Consider the following 19,321-nt stretch of genomic DNA (forward strand, 5'->3'; position numbering starts at 1 on the left):
AGCTTCATAAATTCTGACTCTAGCGATGATGAGTTCTTGGGGTTTCCAGAAAACTAGAGTACTCAAACCTTTAAGTCTCTCCATTTGTTAATGACAGTGATAATGGTTCTTAATGCCACTGTTGACTGCTGTTCACTTTACATGGTTCAAATGTTATTCTGTTATAGTTTATTAAATATTTTATTACACTATTTGGTTCAGAATATTTTTTTCCTTGTTTTCCTCCTCTAAAAACTAGGTGCGTCTTATGGTCAGGTGTGTCTTATGGAGTGAAAAATACGGGAAATTAAAATAAAATAAATAAATCTATTAAAATAAATAAATCCCCTCTTCTAATGCTTATAACTTCACTGTTTTGAACCAAATTGCACAACAGTGTGCACTACATTGGAACACCAACCATACAAATGTTCATTAATACAAGAATTCAATTCCTTTTCATCTAACATTGTTTCACTGGAAAACCATCCTATCTTTCGATACTTGTAATTTAGTGTTTTCCACCCAAACTGCAGGACATTTTCAGGAACTGTACTACACCCTTAAAGCATCCATATCTGTAAAATTTCATAAAGGTTGGGTGCAAAGTACCAGTTTTATAGACAATTATAAAATTATATTTGCATTGATTTCAATGACAGATGTTCAGATTTTTCACTGTTTGTAACGTGATTCTCATACATTTGATATGCTATTTTCAGATATTGTACTACTCCCTTAAGGCATCATATCTGTCATACCCACAGGGCAAAAAAGAAAATTTTAAAAAAGGTACATAACTTGCATTTTACATTGCTTTCAATGGGAAAGACCACATCTCCCATTAAATCAAACTCGGTGGAAGATAGCAATGTTACATGCATCAGATGACTGGGTGGAGGAGAAACTCTATTAAAATAAAAGTCAAGCTAAAACAAATAAAAACACTAGCAAAACAAATCAAATAAAAATGAATGGTAAACAAAATGAATAAAAACAAAAAACAAATGAAACAAAAAATGAAAATGCAAGTTTTTGTCTTACATATCCCTATTATTTTCCTATGGCTGCATCTTTAAAAAAATGAGACTCTAGTTCAACATTGTTCCTGAAATATTAAGTTTCTCTCAGACTGAAAATTCCATTTTTTAAATCCTCTCTAGAATGAAGGAAGACTTACCATAGCGAGGAGTCACGGAGAAATAAATCAGGTGATAAAAATTAAATGCTTCAATCCTAACGTCCTTCCAAATTCCTTGAGTGGGGAAAGAGGGACCCCAGTCCCAGCTAAATGAACACTGAGCCTGGAATTAATTAGACACACCTATCAGAAATACAGGTTCCTTTACAGAGAGACAGGACTAGATTAGTTAATACTTCCCCTCTTCCCAATCTGACATGCCTCCACGATCACGAACACAGAGAAAACAAAATTGCAGGGTCTTTCTCCCTGGGGGGAAAAAATCTGGTAATTGGCGATGGAATTTGAGCCTACCTAAACTGGATTTTTCATGCACAGATTATATTCAGATAAGCCACTGTGTGGACAGTGGAGGCAGGGGTCTGGCCCAGAGCTTTCCGTGGTTAGGGAGGGTGAGTGCATGCAAGTTCCCACAAGATGTAATATACACCATTCTAGTAACATTTGGAAGTCAGAATGAGAACAGTTTGACATTCATTGATTAGCATGGTATGTAGGTAATGTCCACAGCACAGCATATAACTAAAGTATGAAAGTTCGCTTCAGTTCATGCTACATTTGCACTGGAATTCCCTAGGGCAAAACAACTTGTTGGCCACAGCTTTAAGACGTGTTTTGACTTGACCTCAGAATGCCCCACCCCAGACTGCATATACAATAGATCTCATTGAAGTCTTGCGTAGTGATCTAAATTTATAATCTTAATAACTGGCAGCTGAGCCATACTAATTTTGGCAATCCATACGGTGCTAACCTAGCTTGTTCCCTCTGTATTTCAGGGAATCGGTTTGCCTGCCAATGTATCAGGTTGCAAAAACTGAGAAGCAGGCAGCAGACCTATTTCTAGTTTATTAACACTAGGCACTAGGCAACCACTTCTTAGAAAACAGGCCCTGAAATGGAAAGATCATTATCTGCGTTACTCCTACCAGCGATGGATTGCTGAGCTACAGGTTGTACAATTTACTGTGAAGAGGACACAAGAACAATCAATCTTAGAAGTGATTCACATAATTTCAGAGTGTAAAGTCTGCCATACTCCTGTTGGAAAAATGAAGTCACCATGTGCAGACTTAACAACTTCAAAAATAAATGTGTGAATCAAGCCTTAAAGTGTTGTAAGGAAATGTTCCCAGCACCAAAGCCTAGAAATCTGTCCTATTAAGGACAAGCCCATGCAATTCTCCAGCTACATTTCACTGCACATTTTACATGTACTGTCCCTAGAACGGATTTTAGTACCATTCTCCTAAAGAAGACTTTCTTTGAGGAGAAATATTGTAGCTCACTGCTACAGCATACACCTTGCATCCAAAAGACTCCCAGGTTCAGACAACAGCTCCAAATAGACCACCTATCTCACCAATTGCCAACCTTTTTCATCACAAGGCACACTAACAAGGTATTAAAATTGTAAAGGCACACCTCAGTGCTGGCAGTGGGCTCACATCCCCCAATGGCCCTACTAATAAATAACTCTCCCCCAAACTCCTGTGGCACACCTGCAGACCATTTGTGGCACACCAATGTGAAACCCTAGAAAGACAATGCCAGCCAATATAGACCTAAAGCCAAGCTAGATGGACTAATGGACTCAGTACAAAGCAACTTTCTTCACACATTTCCCATATACGTACATGCCCTTTCCCCAGAACCACAAGATTAGGATTTTGATTTAGTTATTCTTAATAAATGCAGAATTCACAGAAGTACTCACACAATCATACCACTAATATTATGCCCATGGTAGGGAGGGAGGAAGAGTGGACATCTCAGCCACACCCGTGGATTAGGCCAGGGTTGCAAGTTATCAGCCTGGGCAGTGGTCAATAGCACCAAACCTGTGACAGCTGGATACTATGTGATACTTCCCAGCACTGGTGTATGAACAGCACAGCTAGTTCATGATCAAATCAAATCAAATCAAATTAATGGGCAGAGCAAGCCCATCTTGCACTGGATCAAGCAGGTTGGGCCTGTGCTATATCCAGTGCAAGTTTGGAGCCAACTGCAGGCCAACCTGGGGCAAGGGGGAAAAATTCCCCTTTCCCCAGGTAACACTGCAGCAACCCCAATGGGGCTACTCGACCTAAGTCGGTGACACAAACCCAAGCAACCTGGGGCTTGCCCAGGCTGCCCAGGAACAGGGCTAGGATTTGGCATAACTACCAGATCCTGAACCTGACTTCCGCTCCCTACCTGCCCTCCATCCCGCCTGCCCTCCCCACGCCCCTAAACGCCTCCTCCCCGCCCTCTCCACGCCCCCCCGACCCCCGCGCCAGCCAAGCTTGCCCCAAGGCCTGAGAGTGGTGCGAAAGTGCTTTACAGCACTTTCTCAACACTCATCGGCAAGCAGGTGCTTTGGATTGCGCCCTACGTAAATTAAAATAAATTTTCAAACTTACTGTCAACTTTTAAAAATGAACCTTCATAACACCCCCTCCAAGAAGTTGCTTATCTGTTTTTAAAAAATTCCCCAGGCATCATAAAGGCTGCAATCCTATCCACACTTACCTAGAGTAAGCCCAATTGACTGTCAGTGTTAAAAACATATACAAAGTAGCGTGTTAAAAATACAGATCTGTAAGATTTCCCCAAATGCAATTGTGTACTATGGTAGCATCAAGTCTAATATATTAAAAATAAAATGCACATTAAAATGAATGGAGACCCACTGGAAATTGGCTCGTGACCCATCTAGTGGGTCCCAACCCACAGTTTGAGAAACACTGGACTAATACATTAGGCCCTGTGGGGAGGCTTGCCAGGAGGCAGTAGTGAGCAGACTGTCCCCTTCTTAAACCAGTACTATTAAACAATCCTCAGATGGCCCATGTCTGATGTCACGCTGGGTAGCAGAACATCCAGGAACTGTTAAATAGCACGGTGGGGGGGGGGGAGAATCCACTGCCAATTGTGTGTTAAAGACTTGCATGCTGCCTCCCCACTACACACACACAGTGCCATGCAGGGCCTAGGAGAGGGGTGTAAAGGTGGTAATTTGTACACGGGCCCAGGAGCCAAAGGAGGGGGCCCAGAAATTTCCTGGGATCTTACATTTTTCAATGTCATCCAGACTCACTGCCAATGCAGGAGGCTGTGGGCACACGGCCGCGACTACTGCCACAAGCCATACACATCAGGCCCAGGAATGCATACATTCCTTAACAGTGTCACATCTGGGAGGAAACTGACCTACTACAGTAGCTCTTTGGCTTATGGATTCGCTTACCATGACAGAGTGCATAGGAGCTCAGTGACACAGCTTTTTGGGACTGCAGAAGTCGGTTTTGGTGTACACAGGACACTTTCCATTTTATTGTGAGCCTAAATTCAATGATACTAATCTCCTGCAATTATTTTCTATATTTGAAAGGTTTTAGAGAGACTTAGGAGTGTGTTTGTACTACTGTATCTAGCTGCCAACACCGGGCAGGCAGGTAAACCTGGGTCTACCAGGACTGGCGGACTTGGGCTCCAGAGACTATTCCACCTGTTACCACTTTCCCCCACCTGCTCCTGTTCTGCCCAACTCCACCGCCGCCACCCCCCCCGCTCTGTTTCACCCCCTCCCTCTTTGGGAAGGGGTCCAAAAGAAACTTTGTATCCCCTGATGAAATTCCTCTCAGAGGTCCTGGTGCCATGGGATAAACACCCCAAAAGCACTTTCCCCCAGGGCAGCTGTAACACTGAAAAGGTACGAGCCCCAGGAGGCCACATGCTACAACTCTCATGATAACCATGAGAGTATAGGGAGATACAGCTCTCCCTATACTACTTTCTTCTCAGATCAGTTTGGGATGAATGAACAGTGAGGATTTATGCCTACAAATGTCATCTGAATCGGTGAGGGTCTCTTTGCCAGAGAAAATTCAGCCCTCCCAGATCTTGGCTGAAACAGGAGAGGAAGGCTTCACCTGACTCAAGACCTTAGCCCTTCCTAGAATGCATCCCGTAGCCCTCAACACAGCCCTGCCCCACATTTTGAGCAAAAGTGCCCAATCTATGCCCCCCACTTTCATTAGATCACAACTGCCACTAAGACCCTGTTTGACCTTCAATCATATGCCTCCTGATTTCTATGGAGAAGAAATCTTTCTTAGGAAATCCTGGAATCAATATTCAAGCACAGTCACAGTTTCTTCTACACTCAAATCCCTCCCTCCCTAAAAGTGTTTTCTACACCTAAAACACACAGCCCAGCACTACGCAGAAGCCACTCTCCAGGCATCCTTGGTGCTAAAAATAGGACTGCAGCTGTTTCAAGCTGTTTTCACCCCCACACTGATTTCTAGTCAACACAAGAGAAACAACATATGGATTCTAGAGCAGAAAGACGACCCCACCTTGTTTTAATTAACAGTTGCAACAAAAATAGTCCCTTTTTCACAGCTATCTTTAAACATCTGAGTTGCAGCCATTGCACTGCAAGGTGACGTTCTCAACTAGAATTCCTTCCTACAGTGATTTCTGTCTCTGCCTTTCTGATCCATCACCAAGGACCATAGAAGACACCACACCAGAAAATTTAACAGTAACAATTAAAACAACTTTTCAATCACTAAGTCTGCAATCCCGTAACATTTACCAGAGAGTAAGTCCCTCTGAATACAATGGGATTTACTTTTGAGTAAGCACATGCAGCAGTGATTTTCAACCTTTTTCATCTTACAGCACTGTGAAAGATGCGGAAATTGCCAAGGCACACCATCAGTTTTCTGACAATTGACAAAGTGCACACCGCACTGCCAATGGGGAGCTCACATCTACAAATAAATAACCCTACCCAAATTCCCACAACACATCAATGTGCCATGGCAAACTAGTTGAAAATCGCTGATGTGTAGGATGGTGCTGTTAGTAGCAGACATGCCTCCTTACTTTAATGTTTTCAGAAATAAAATGTGATTGCCATTTTTTATTAAGTTTCTAGCTCTCATGATTATAGTGGGCACGAGTTAGTTTTAAAACTATCTTGTGATAGAGCCAAACAGATTCAGGGCACAATCCTATCCTGCTATGGAATAGGCAAGCCAGGAGGCTTACACTGTATCCAGGGCAGGATAGGGGCCAAAAGCGGCTCAACCAGAGGCAATGGGAAACTTTTCCCCTTAACTCTGGAAAATGCGCCCTTTAAGTCCGAGGAGAGTGGAGCAGCTTGAAGCTGTTCCAATCTCCCCGGGTACTGGGATTGGGATCCAGCATAACTGCCGGATCCCATCCCCACCTCCCACTCCCTGCCCGCCCGCCCCCAGGGCCGCCTACTGCCCACCCTCCCCCTGCCCAGGAACACCATAAGGCACGTTTGTGCCTGCTCAGGAGTCGACTAGGCAGACGTGCACCAGCCTGAAGAAGCTGGAACAAGCCTCTGCACCGAAAGAGGCACTGAGGCTTGTGTCGGCCAGGCTGGGCTGCCACAAGGCTCTGAGGCAGGCAGGGAAGAAGTGGGAGGGAGGCGTTCCTGAGCAGGAGGAGGGTAGGACTTCGGCCGGGCCAAGCCTCAGTCTCCTTGCATGGCAGCTTAATGTGATGTGGTTTCTAATTAGCTAATGCCTCCCAGAAACTGTTAGAGCTTCACAGTTGCAGTAGCTCAGCAAATGAGTAACAGCAAACAACACACATAAAGCTGCTTGGCCAAGATGTTTACAACCCTGGCCAAATGTTCTGGCCGTTCTCAGAGCTTATCTCTCTTCTTGGCTAAACTCCCTGGTAAGAGAGAATCATGAATCACAATTCATGTGGAACTATTCCTTTGAAATGAAGAACAATTGCATTTATGCCTTCTTGCTCTGCCCTATCCATTTATTATTATTGCTGTTATCTTACCTATCACAGCTGCCCGTTCTTTAGCTGGACTTGGCGTTAAGTACTAGTCGAGCCCCACCCAGGGGCCTAGGACGTCGTAATATACGTATTTACGAATGATGTGTGCTGAACCAAGCAGGGTACCTTTTTGAATTTGACTAATAGTAATTTTGTCAACGTTGAGATGTTTTAAATACAGCAAGTATTTTTGGAACTGCACCCAGTGTACCAATCACCACTTGGTTAAGCACTGTTGGTTTTATTTATTATTATTATTATTATGAGATTTTCACACTGTCAGGTAGATGTTATTGACTGGTTTGTTTTATTCAGACATCGAGTCCTTCCCAAGGACTGGGATGCCTTATTATTAACAACAACAACAACAACATAGTGTCATTGATGTACTTGGAACTTTACAGAGCAAGATGACAGAGCCTGCAATCAAGACAGACAAAAGAGGAAGGGGGGAGAAATGGAGGCAGGGATAAGAAGGGGAAGAATAATGATTATCTCAGTTACACTTACTTAAGCTTATCTACAGGAGCAAAAGAGGATTAAGGCATGGAGCCAAAGCTTTTATAGAAAAGATAGACTATGAGGGAAGAAAGAGAGGAGACAATGACATGTATTCAAAGAGGCAGTTTCAAGACAAGGAGTACCAAGGGAGAAAATGTGGAGATATTACTGGGAGCTTGTTGAGGGTGGTGGAGCTCAGATGGGCATGACATGGTCAGTGCAATCAGCAACCTTAGCAGTTGAGTGATGAATGGAAGTGAGGGTAATATACCCTATAAAGGGTCTGCGCCACTTCACAGGCCCCTTGGGTTGCTGTGCGGTGGCTTGGTGGCGTCTCTAGAAGTACATACATCATTGCCAGACTTCAAGGAATGCTGAGCTCCTAGCTACACACAACTCATCTTTGCCCATCTTCAAGTAGCCACATGGCCATGCAGCTTAAAGGGTGAAGGGGACCAAGGCGAGCCAATAGAAGACGAGGAAGAAGATTGTTGTAGTCAAGACGAGAGCTTTTGCTGACATGGCAGAGAACTGAATGGCTGAATTCTTACAATGTCATGGAGGGCTGTTGAATACAAGTCATTGTCTCCTCTCTTTCTCAACAGCCACTGGCCCGAAAAATTTGAGTACCACTGGAATAGACGGTGGCAGTGCACACCAAATCCCGAGCCCTTTCTCAGACCTGATCCACCTGCATGGAGCAAGGCGGACTTGAGCCAGAGATTGAGCTGGTGCAGGTTCATATTGCTCCATAATGGCTGCACTACCTTGGGATAATGTCCTCTTACCCTGAGGAGACCTCCAGCAGCCAAAAATTCCCTGTGGGATGCAGCCAAAGCCATGTTAGAACCACTGCATAACTGTGTGGGGATTTAGTTAGGACTGGGATGTAAATTTATTATTTTTTTGTCTTGCCTTGTGCCTTGCCTTTTTGAAAATAACTCATAAAAATATGAGTGAAAATAAAATTTTTACAGAGTACAAGAATAAGGTAATAAAAAACCATTAGAACAAACACTGCAACTAAAAAAGCACTGAAGCATTAATCTTTGCTACCATGTATTTGCATCTCAATTTCCAAAGACATTTTAAAACATTGCTAACATCCTGCTTCTTCTGTTACTTCTCAATAAGGTTCACCATTTTTATTTTCACATGTTTTAACAGAGCACGCTCCAGCTACCAAATCATGTCAGATTATTTCTGCATTCTAAGCTGGTTCTTAAATTTCATGTGAACACATACACCCAGTGCTTACCTTTCTGATGAAGTTAACATGGCATTCTCCATTCTGCACAGGTGGGGTACAGTCGGGAGGCACCCTGTATGGATAACTGCTATTTTGCTTAGCAGCATACCAAACGGCGGATAAAAAATGGACCTCAATTGCATTGACTTCTTTTATCACATCGCTAACATCAAAGCTCTGTGTCAGGAATAGAAAAAAGTATGTATTATAGACACAGTCGCTCTTGACATACAGCATCCACTATGCTCTGATTTAGTTAAGAACATAAGAACATAAGAACAGCCCCACTGGATCAGGCCATAGGCCCATCTAGTCCAGATTCCTGTATCTCACAGCGGCCCACCAAATGCCCCAGGGAGTACACCAGACAACAAGAAGACCTGCAAGGCCTCCTGGGAATTGTAGTTTAAGAACATAAGAACAGCCCCACTGGATCAGGCCATAGGCCCATCTAGTCCAGCTTCCTGTATCTCACAGCGGCCCACCAAATGCCCCAGGGAGCACACCAGATAACAAGAGACCTCATCCTGGTGCCCTCCCTTGCATCTGGCAGTCTGACATTACATTTTTTCACCTGAATGAGTGGTTGGCCTGCTTCTTATACTTGCAGTATAAGAAACAAATCAACTGATAGTACAGGACATGACTCCCCCACACAGTCATTTCTGCAAATATCTAAGGCTCCAGATTGTACTTCATATTTTTATTTTAGTTTATTTTAAAATGCTTTCCCCCTTTTTAAGTCAAGAGCAGTTTACAAGCAAGAGTAATACCAAGAAAAAACATAAAATGTTACAAAAGCAAACTGAGTTAGACAGTGGCGTAGCTAGCAGGGCACCTCACCGTGGCAGGCAAGCAGTCCCTCCCCCTCAGAGTCCATCCAGGCAGGGAAGCAAAACTGAGGCGTAGGCCTCTTCCGCCACCCAGACTGGCTCAGAAGGAGAGGGGCCGCTACACCGCTGGAATTAGTAGAGAAACACTAAAATATCATCAAGCAGCAGCTCTAACACCAACTGAAGGAAGCAGGGACAAATTAAAAAATATATATTAAACCAGCTGTCACAAACTTCTCAGTCTAGGCATCAGTCGGGCAGCACTGCATGCACAGTTAAGTCACCATCTCTGGAAAGGGTCTTTTCCCAGTCACTCCACATGCCTCACCTCTAGCAATGAGGGGTCCTAGAGATGGGCCTATAATGCATATCTGAACACCTGGGCAGTTTCATGGGGTAAAGGCAGCCTTTCAATACAGGATGCCAAAGCTGAGATCCATGAAATAACAGAAAGTGTTGCTTATGCAACTAGCCTATTTCTATGAGCAAAAAAACCCAGAGAAAACACATCTGAGCCAACTCTTATCTAGATATTCACAATATGTACCCCACCAGGCTAAATGCAGCCCCCCCCCAGCACGCACTGAGGATCACCAGGGATTCAATAAGCCTTCTGATTTTGCCACCACCGGGATATGGCAAAAACAGGTTGGTTGTCAAGCACTTGGCAAACCACAGTAAAATGCTGGTGACTTGCCTAATTTGGCTTTCTGCATCTCAAGTTCTGATCTCAGCTTAGTATCTGGTGGGCCACTGTGAGATACAGGAAGCTAGACTAGATGGGCTTTTGGCCTGATCCAGCAGGGTTGTTCTTATGTGTAGCAATACACATTGCAATTCCTGGCCATTCACACTCAAGGAAGCAGGAAGACTGAGTAGACCCTGTGCTATATATGGATGAGGAAAAAGGAATTTCTTATCTGTGAATCTCCTGTTCTGGGAAGATGGAAGGGGGGCATTCATCACTGATGGGTGGCACTACGTTGATAGTTCATGTCAAGGAGATGTTTGAAGACCATCAACTTCTGATGGTGTTCCACCAGATCCCTTGATACTGGGTCTGGCCAAAAACACTCTCAGGCAATCCTGATAAACTCCAGGGCAAAGCCCCATGACCTCATTTGATGGACCCATGCATCAGAGGTGGACCCTAGCAGGTGGTAGGAGGCTCTCAGCTCCAGTGGCGTGCCCTTGGGGAAGTGCTCAACCGCACTCTCCAGGTAAGGCCTCCCTCTGCCAACAATTGCTGCTGCTGGAGCTATTGAGGCCTGTAGGCCTAAACTGAGGCCTGTAGGCCCCAAACCCTCCGTGCCGAGCCTGCTCCTGGCTAAGGGGGGAGAGGAGTGGCCAAGGCAAGAGGGAAAGCGAAAATGTGGAAGAATTCTGGAGAAGACTGCTGAGCTGGAAGGGCTCAGCTTCCACACGACCTGATCTGTGCAGGGAAGCCCTCCTCCTGGGAGGAGACCAAATCCATTTTGGCCCTGCAGTTTGCAGAGGGAGGGACTACCCATCAGTGATGAATGCCCCCCTTAGAGAACAAGTTCTGATCCCGTTCCTTCACCAACCAATGATATAACTTTTCTGCCAGCCTAGATGAACGAAGGTCTCTGTGGAAGCAACACAAGTCTAACTGGGCCCTCCCCACTCCTGGAAGCCACCCAATAGCAACAGCCAGTACATCAACAAGACCATTCATGCCAGTCCATACCTTCCCATTATCAATAACATGGCTTTAATACATAAGAACACCACTCACGTATCTGTTGAACATGTTGTCTGTCCTTCCAACTGTAACGTTATTGACCACCACCTGTGCTACTGTGTCCACTCCCTCAAAAACCAAATTCACTTTCTGCCATGTGCTTTATGGAGAGAATAAACAAACACAAGTTTATTAAGCTGTCCTCAGTGCATTAATGATATGGTACAGATGTGATTACAGATCCCTACAGATCATGGTTTGTAAATCGAAAGCCAGCAACAGGAACTTCTTCCCACTGTTGCTTCCTCTCTCTAGCACAATTTCCCCTTCCTTCCTTCATCTACCAAACATAATCTTAGGGCCCAATCCTATCCAACTTTTCAGTGCTAGTGCAGTCACAATGCAGCTCTGTGTTAAGGGAACATTTGTTCCCTTACCTTGAAGAAGCCTCCATGATTCTCCTCCACAGCTGGACACAGCGCATGCCCTGTTGAAAATGTTGGATAGGATTGGGCCCTTACTGTTTTATCTGCAAGGATGCAAACATTAACCAAGCTTCCCATACTGACCAGTATCTGAAATCAGGATCTGGTGGGTTTCAATGCAAGTCAAGATGGGAACCTTGATTAGCATTTCTCGCAGTTTCTTGTAGCAGTAGTGCAGATACAACCATGGTTCAAGCAGACAAGTAAAAGGAGGGAAAATTCACACCAAAGAGGGAGAAAGAAAGGGAACAGGAGCACATACTTCTGAGGCTGACTCCTAATTTATCAACCATGGTTTTCAAGGATGTAGTGCAACCTGCACACCAAATCACTGAAATCCACATCCCAAAATTATTTGACCAGGATCTGGTTCTACTGCTGAGAAAATACTGATGTAATCATATTACTGTACTTCCAGAGTTACAACCAATGTGATTAGGAGGTAGGTTCACCTCAGCCTCTCGAACAGTGGCCAACTCCAGAAGGTATTGCTATAATGGAGGAGAAACTTCAAAGCACTTTATTAAAAGCCATGAAGCAGTGAAATTTTATTTATTCAAACAGACATATCACAGGAATCTCTGTAGTATGAAAATAAAAGAAGGCTCAGTCCATCAATACATTTCCATAAGTCCGCCTCCTCATGGCTGCAGCCAATACATGCAGCCAATAGTAACATGCAAAATAAGGAAGTCACATGGAACGTTTCCCAGTTAAGGCATTTCTGTCCAACGTTGCAAATACGCAACAGGGATCAAATATGTACGCCTGTACTAAATGGATTAGTACTGCCAGCCCCAATTGGTTGGGTGTCAACATGAGAACTTCCCACATGATCCACTCCTCCCATATGGTCTTCTCATTTCATACATTACTGGGGATGATGTGGGATGTCATAACCTCTTTCCACATGACCTTCCATTTGATTTCATCTTGGCCTGCTCCATTTCACTTCACCATTGTGGTACCCCCATGTCCTGGTTACATTCTGTTCCTTTTTGCTTGCCTCTGTTTCCATTGACCTTTCCCATCCTCCTTTCTCAACATATTAGTGAGAATCAATAAACACACATTTTCAACAAGTTTCCTGTATTTGTCAAAACAATTTGTTATCGTGAAGGATATCATTTTCAGGAGAGGAACCCTGCAGTGAAGCCCGATAGCTCCTTGGTGGTTGCCATTTGCTAGAAAGTTCAGGTCTGTTGGGACCATAGTGGGAAATGGTTTAAAAACCTATGGTTTGACCTCATCATGGTAAGTATAAATACCCATCTATGAAGATGTAATGCTGAATCATGCTTAGTTTCAAAAACGAGAGGGAGAAATTCATGCAAATAGGGAAGGAATGCCTGAGAATGCAGGGTGCTCTTGATCTCCTAACCACTGAGGTGATTGGGCAGCATTGTGTCTACAGTGGTCCACAGACAGACTCTCGTACTTAAGAAGCATAAGTACAGTGATACCATTAAATTGTAGTTTCATAACAGTGCAATACTATGCATGTTTACCCATGAAGTTTAATGGGATTTTTTCCCAGGGAAGAGTTATAGAATTGCTATCCAAGTTACTTTATTCTCATACCTGACTTTGAAAGGAGTTTTGAATATTCTGCTATACGTCCAGTTATCCAGGGAGATCCATCTGTAGGCCAGGTCATTAAACCTATAATACGGATCCTATTCATTGATCATACAAAACAAACATAAAAGATTTTTAAAAGATGCAAAAATTATACATGAAAACACCCTGTTAATTTCAGTGTAAAGTTAAGGCACTGGGGTTAGCATAGAATGAACATCAGTTTATTACTATGGTAGGCAGCCTTGGTTGCCTTTACCATGGCAATACCACTTGAATTGGCCTATAGGCTTCTACACCTGCTTTCAATAAAGGATTCATTATTATCAGAAGACATTTGCAAGGTTAACAAAATTATGATTATTAATATTTACAATTACAGTGTATCCATTGCTTTCCATAGAAAACATCTGCCCAAGATGACAATAGGAATACAATTTATCACATAGACACACACACTCCACCACCACCAAATATTACTTATATAGATTTGGGCTACATTAAGATTATTCTCTCATGGTTTTCACTATATGTATTGTTTCCTTTTACAGACACTATTTTCACTATGATCAGAATGTCAAGCACTGCTCTCTACTACAATGTCACTACTACACAGCACTGCACGTCTGTGGAATACCTCCTATGCTTCTCTCTTCATCCGTTCCCTCCACCCCACATCAGGGACCAGGGACCCACCTGAAATTAGCTCATGACCCACCTAGTGGGTCCCAACCCATAGTTTGAAAACTACTGCTCTAGTGCCTTTTGGAAAAGGAATCAAGAAAGCCAGTATTAAATAAACAAATGATTTAAAGCTCAATCCAATGCTTCTCAGTGCTGTAGGCTACAGTAGTGCCAAAATGGCCACTGCTGTATTCTGTTTGGCCAAGGAAGCTGCTGGAGGTCTCCTTGAGCGAAGGGGACATTCTTACCCCAAGTAAAGCCCCAGCCCCCGCAATGGGGCTACTCAAGTCTGCACTAGCTAAACTAAGACACTTCCAAGCCCAACACTGAGCATAGGATCCAATGGGTCCCATCCACCTCCCAGGTCAGTCCCACCCCCATTCTGCTGTACCCCACCCAGGACCACCACCCCCCACAGCCTCCTGCTGTGACACTTACCTTGTTGTCGTCAGCCAGACCTTCCTTTGCAATGCTGGCGGGGCAGCACAGGCCTCCCCACTGGCACAGCTTATTTAAAGGGTGTTGCAAACGTGATTTATGGCACGTTTGTAACACCCAGGATCAGCGATACGAGCTTACCACTGGTGCAGAGGCCCATAGGATTAATTCTCTTAACAAAGCCTAGGTGAGGCAGTGGTAAAAGCAACCCTTGCGGAAATACACATCCATTCCTGCCAATTTTTAACCTCCTTAAATGGAAAGAGCAGAGTCCTATGCAGGAAACTTGATATAATTTTCACTGACAACATTTCATGATGAAAACCCACCATTTAAACAAAAAGCAGACAAGGGGAAGCCCAACTCCAACCAATCTATATATGAATTAAATGCATATTTTAGTTAAGTGATGCTAAGGCGAGAGAGAGGCAGATAACTGACTCTCTGCAGTGTGTGAAAATGAATCAAGGCATTTGACTGAGGTCTTGTCTGCACAGGAGCACAATATTTCGTTGCATCTTCATTGTTTCGTTTCCACTTTGCTCAGAATATTCAGATTAGGGATGGGAACTTCATATACTGTACTTATTTCATTTTTTAAGGCAGAGAAAGCTCCTTTCCAGACTGGGTGCCAGGGGACAGCAGTGTGCCATAAGAAATACAATCACTAAATAAAGATTTGTGTGAGACTCGTCAGCAGCAGACCTCTCCAGCCCCATGCCCGGGGCAAAAATCCACCCCCCTGCACAGGAATCTACCCCCCCCCCCACTCACCTGATGCTCATGGAGCTTCAGGTGACCCAGGAACACATCAGAGAAACCTCTGCGAGGTTCCCAACGCTCCCAGTTATCCGGAAGCACAGTTTCTGCCCCCGTCGGGAGCCTCAGAGAGGCTTTGCAGGGTCCTGGTGCCTCATGCCTGGGGCTTTTGCTCCATCGGACCTAAAAGTAGCTCTTTCAGGTTGCTGCCCCCACCATAGGTTGCTCCCCCCCTACCATAGCACACAGCATGTGCCTTTTTGGCATCGCTGCATGATGTAATGTGGCAGGGGATAAGATTGGGCTATTCTTGGTCTAACCCCTGGGGGCTGGGGGATAAGGATAGGCCCTCAGTTTGGCTGTACTTATCATAAGAGGTGACTAAACAGCCACCGGGTAGATGGGACTCATCAGCCTGGGAAGGCAGCTCATCTGAGAAAAGGAAAACTCTGATCCCAAACCTCCACTGCCTTGTGGCTACATCCAGTTATGGAAAAGGCTTCAGGAGTCAACCTCGAGGAAAAATCCAGAGCCGGAGTCCCTGAGGCAGTTCATGGCTGAACACAGTCACGTTCTGGCAACTCCTGCGACGCTGCTGGAACCAATCGTATTGGCTTCTGCCTTTCCACTGGACCATTTCAGCGACATGGAGAGGGGGGATTTGCTGCATGGGTAACAGCCTATCCTCCATACCTATTTTACCCAGGCTTCGCGCACTGGAGAGGACACTCTGTTCCAGAACCACCATTCAGAGTGCGATACCATAGTCTTCTGAGACTGAAAGATACCAACAAGACTCTTGGTCTAATTGACCTTACGGTCACCTTTTCATAGCCTAACGTACTTTACAGCAGCAGTTCTCAAACTGCGGGTCATGATGACCCAAATTTTGTTGGTTTGTGAAACTGACAGGGCAACTTATGCATCAAGGGTTAAACAAGCTGCTACTTGGGGGAGGAGCGCTGCTGCCCAACCTCCATTATAGCCCTACCTCTTGGCATTTATAAATCAGGCAGCAGTCTCTAGGGCCTCTAAAAAGTTTGAGAACCACTACCTTACAGGATCACTGAAAGGATAAAACCAGGAATGGGGGCACTATCATATAAGTCCCTTTAAACTCTCTGCAGGACAGGGAAGCAAAAAAATGAGGTAAGTAAAGAAATCCGGGCAATGCTGGTAAAGGTATACAGAGGCAGTTCTCAAATTCTCTAGGAGAGTTTGAGCTGCAGTAAGTCCTTGCGGGGGCGGGAAGGAGGCAGCAACAGGAACCCCAGGATTCGCTTTGCTAAGGGGGTCGCAGGGACTGGTATTTACTCACCAGTGCCTGCAGCAGCTTCCTGGGGGTGCAGGGAGCCATGCATGACTGTCTGCAGGACTCCCCGAGACTTAGAAAGCGAAAGCAGAGCAACTGCACCCCCCTCCGCAAAACCAGAAGTGGAGTGTAATTGATCCGCTTCCACTTTTTAAGCTTTGGGGAGCCCTGTGGAAGGTCGCACCCCACACCCCCGGGAGCCTACTGCAGGGACTGGTAAGTAATGCAAGTCCCTTAGCAATGCAATCCTTAGCAACCCCTTAGCAACCCCTTAGCAATGCAATCCTGGGGATCGCATTGCTGCCTTCCCTGTCCCCGCCCCTTAAGGGAAAAGTGGCCAGGACCCTCAGGCTGCGGAGTCACAATGCCCCAGTTTGAAAAGCCCTGGTATACAGTATCATCAAGGTGACAGAAGCTAATAGGTTTTCCCTGATGAAATTCTGAAAAAACAGAATGAAATGTTGGACTTTAACAACATAGATTCTAATTCTTTGACACAACCATGGCCTTCTCACCCAAATAAATATATGTCAAACCTAAAAGGCTATCTAAAAGGCACAGCAACCTCACCCATCCCCAATGAACAATGCAGGTTGTCATGGGTCACAAGCAGAGAACAGGTATACCACATAAAGGTGAAAAGACCTCCAAGTCCAGGATGGGAGGACAGACTAGCCAGGAAATGAGTCCTGGTCATCTTCATTTCATCCTTCCCCAGGGAGATCTCCACCTCCAGGGGGTTTGGGAAGCCAAGTGGCATATTAGATGGGTCACACAGGAGATGCTTGTTAACAAGTCTCTTTAATTCAGCCTTGACAACAAACAGGCAAGGGTTGTCCTTTTGTGCCACATTTCTTTCATCCCACTCTTCACTCCATCTTCAAGGCCAGGTCAACCAACATGGAGGCATGCCTCCTGAAGTGAGGCCTGGGGTATGGCCTGTGGGGAGCACCAAGGCACCTGTTGTACCACCAGGATTTCCAAGTCCCTCCCAGGAACAGGGTCCAGGCCTCTGAGGCCCTGCCCTCTAGCTTCCTCTCAGAGGTGTGGAAATGAGGAGAAAGTGTTCCCACTTCTTGGGATCCCTTGTCCTGCTTCACATCCTCCTCCCCGAGTAGACCAACAGTCCTGCTCATCCTTCCTGACATCACTTCTGGGTTCCCCCAGAGAGGGGAGTGTGCTGCAGCCACTTCATGCATCCCATTCCTTCTTCTGTGGAGGCTCGCAAGGGAAAAGGCCACTGGCGCTTCCTCATCCAGGGCAAACCTGAATGTGACTGCTTTGGGCTGCTTGCGGAATGGGCAAGTCACTTCCAGGTTCTCATCAGGGGGCGAGGGGGCGATTGCTGCGGCCACTTCACACACTCTGTTCCTTTTCCCATGGAGGCTCCCAGCCCATGTGGGAGAGGAAATGAGGCACACAAGGGCACCTGCAGAACCTCGGGACAGTCGTGTTCCCCCCCTTGGTGGAGAGCCTGGAGTGGGTGTCCCTCATGCTCCATCTTAGTTACAGCTCTGCTGGCAGGTCATGCTACCACCCAAAGCCAACAAGGATGAGAAATCAATATAATTAATCCTGTTCAGATGACCAGAAAGGCAAGTGAACTGTTCAACTGAACCGATTTGCTGAAAAATGATCGCTAGCCAGTCAGCAGTGCCTTCCTGACTCTCAGCATAGCGGTCAGTTAGACTTGCACATGAATAGAAAACGGTTTGTCAAGTTCTCAAGCTCCCTCTTCTCCTTGCCCTGTCGTGGAATATTCCTTGCCCAAAATCCTGTCACCGATCAGAGGACAGAAAAGTGACTTGCTGAATAAGCAAGTACGACCCTGTCAACTGCCAAGGGACAGCCAAAAACAGCAAGAGAAAACCGCTGTGGAAAACAGGACCTTTCCTGCAAGGTGGTACAGGGGGAGGGCTCCTCCAACACCAGCTGTGCCTGCGTGCCAGCCATCCCCACGTGGTCCTGCACACAGTGCGTGGTCCGTGTGGTCCAGCAGGCCCCAGAGTCTCCCCTGCCTGCGGTAGCCAGGCCCCCAGGAGAGCTGTCTGCTCTATGCTGCAGTAGGGGGCACTGCCACAGGCCAGGGCATTCTGGTCGCTGCAGGCGGCTGTCCAACAGGTCCGAGCAGCACCAGTGTGGGGACGCTGGAGCGCCACTCCTCCGCCAGCTCTGCCCATCCCTGCGCAGGAGGGGCGAGGGGCAGGAGCCCAAGGATCCACCCAGGCGACAGGCTCCGTCAGGGGAGAGCCCCCTTCGCAGCCCGCCTGCCCGCCCGGCGCAGCAGCAGCAGCGCAGTACCTGGACGAGCCCCTGGCGGAGCAGGGCGCTGTGCACGCAGCCCGGGACAGCCGCGCTCAGCGAAAGCGAGCCGTTCCCGTTGCTCAGCTTCCAGGGGCCGCTCAGGCTGTGCACAGCCGGGCCGGTCTGGGCGGCGACGGCGGCACCAGCCGCTCCCAGGGCGAGCAGGAGCAGCGGCAGGCGAGCTCTCCTTCCCGGCGGCCGCATCCCGGGTCCCTGCAGCTCACGCCCCCCACGCAGCAGCCGGTCACGCGCCGGTCCCGGGACTCCCTCCTCATTGGCCGGGCTCAGCGGGGCTGCCTGCGAGCTGCGCCTTTGGGCTCTGCGCAGCCAGGTCAGGCGCCCGCGCGCTCCTTGCTCGCCTCCGCGCTCGCTCAGGAGGGAGGCGTCGGGACCTGCCTCGGCCCGCCTCATTTCCTAGCGCGAGCGGCTGCTTGCCAGCGCCTGCTCTCTCCTGCAACCCCGTCGGCTGCCGC

At 46.4% G+C, this 19,321-nt stretch overlaps 1 protein-coding gene across 1 annotated transcript in view; it reads right to left on the minus strand.

The window, feature by feature from the left end:
- LOC136655351 (beta-mannosidase-like) overlaps window positions 1–19,056 on the minus strand; it is a 71,269-nt gene extending 52,213 nt beyond the window's left edge. Inside the window, exons 1-5 of the mRNA XM_066631724.1 lie at window positions 18,846–19,056; window positions 13,355–13,449; window positions 11,343–11,448; window positions 8,763–8,930; window positions 1,160–1,283 (exon numbers count right to left, since the gene is read on the minus strand). Coding sequence (XP_066487821.1) covers window positions 1,160–1,283; window positions 8,763–8,930; window positions 11,343–11,448; window positions 13,355–13,449; window positions 18,846–19,052 — 700 coding nt within the window. The 5' untranslated portion in view covers window positions 19,053–19,056. The remainder of the gene's footprint in view (window positions 1–1,159; window positions 1,284–8,762; window positions 8,931–11,342; window positions 11,449–13,354; window positions 13,450–18,845) is intronic.
- Window positions 19,057–19,321: the final 265 nt, after the last annotated feature.

This window comes from Tiliqua scincoides, chromosome 6 (genome assembly GCF_035046505.1).
Source record: "Tiliqua scincoides isolate rTilSci1 chromosome 6, rTilSci1.hap2, whole genome shotgun sequence".
Taxonomy (NCBI): Eukaryota; Metazoa; Chordata; class Lepidosauria; order Squamata; family Scincidae; genus Tiliqua; species Tiliqua scincoides.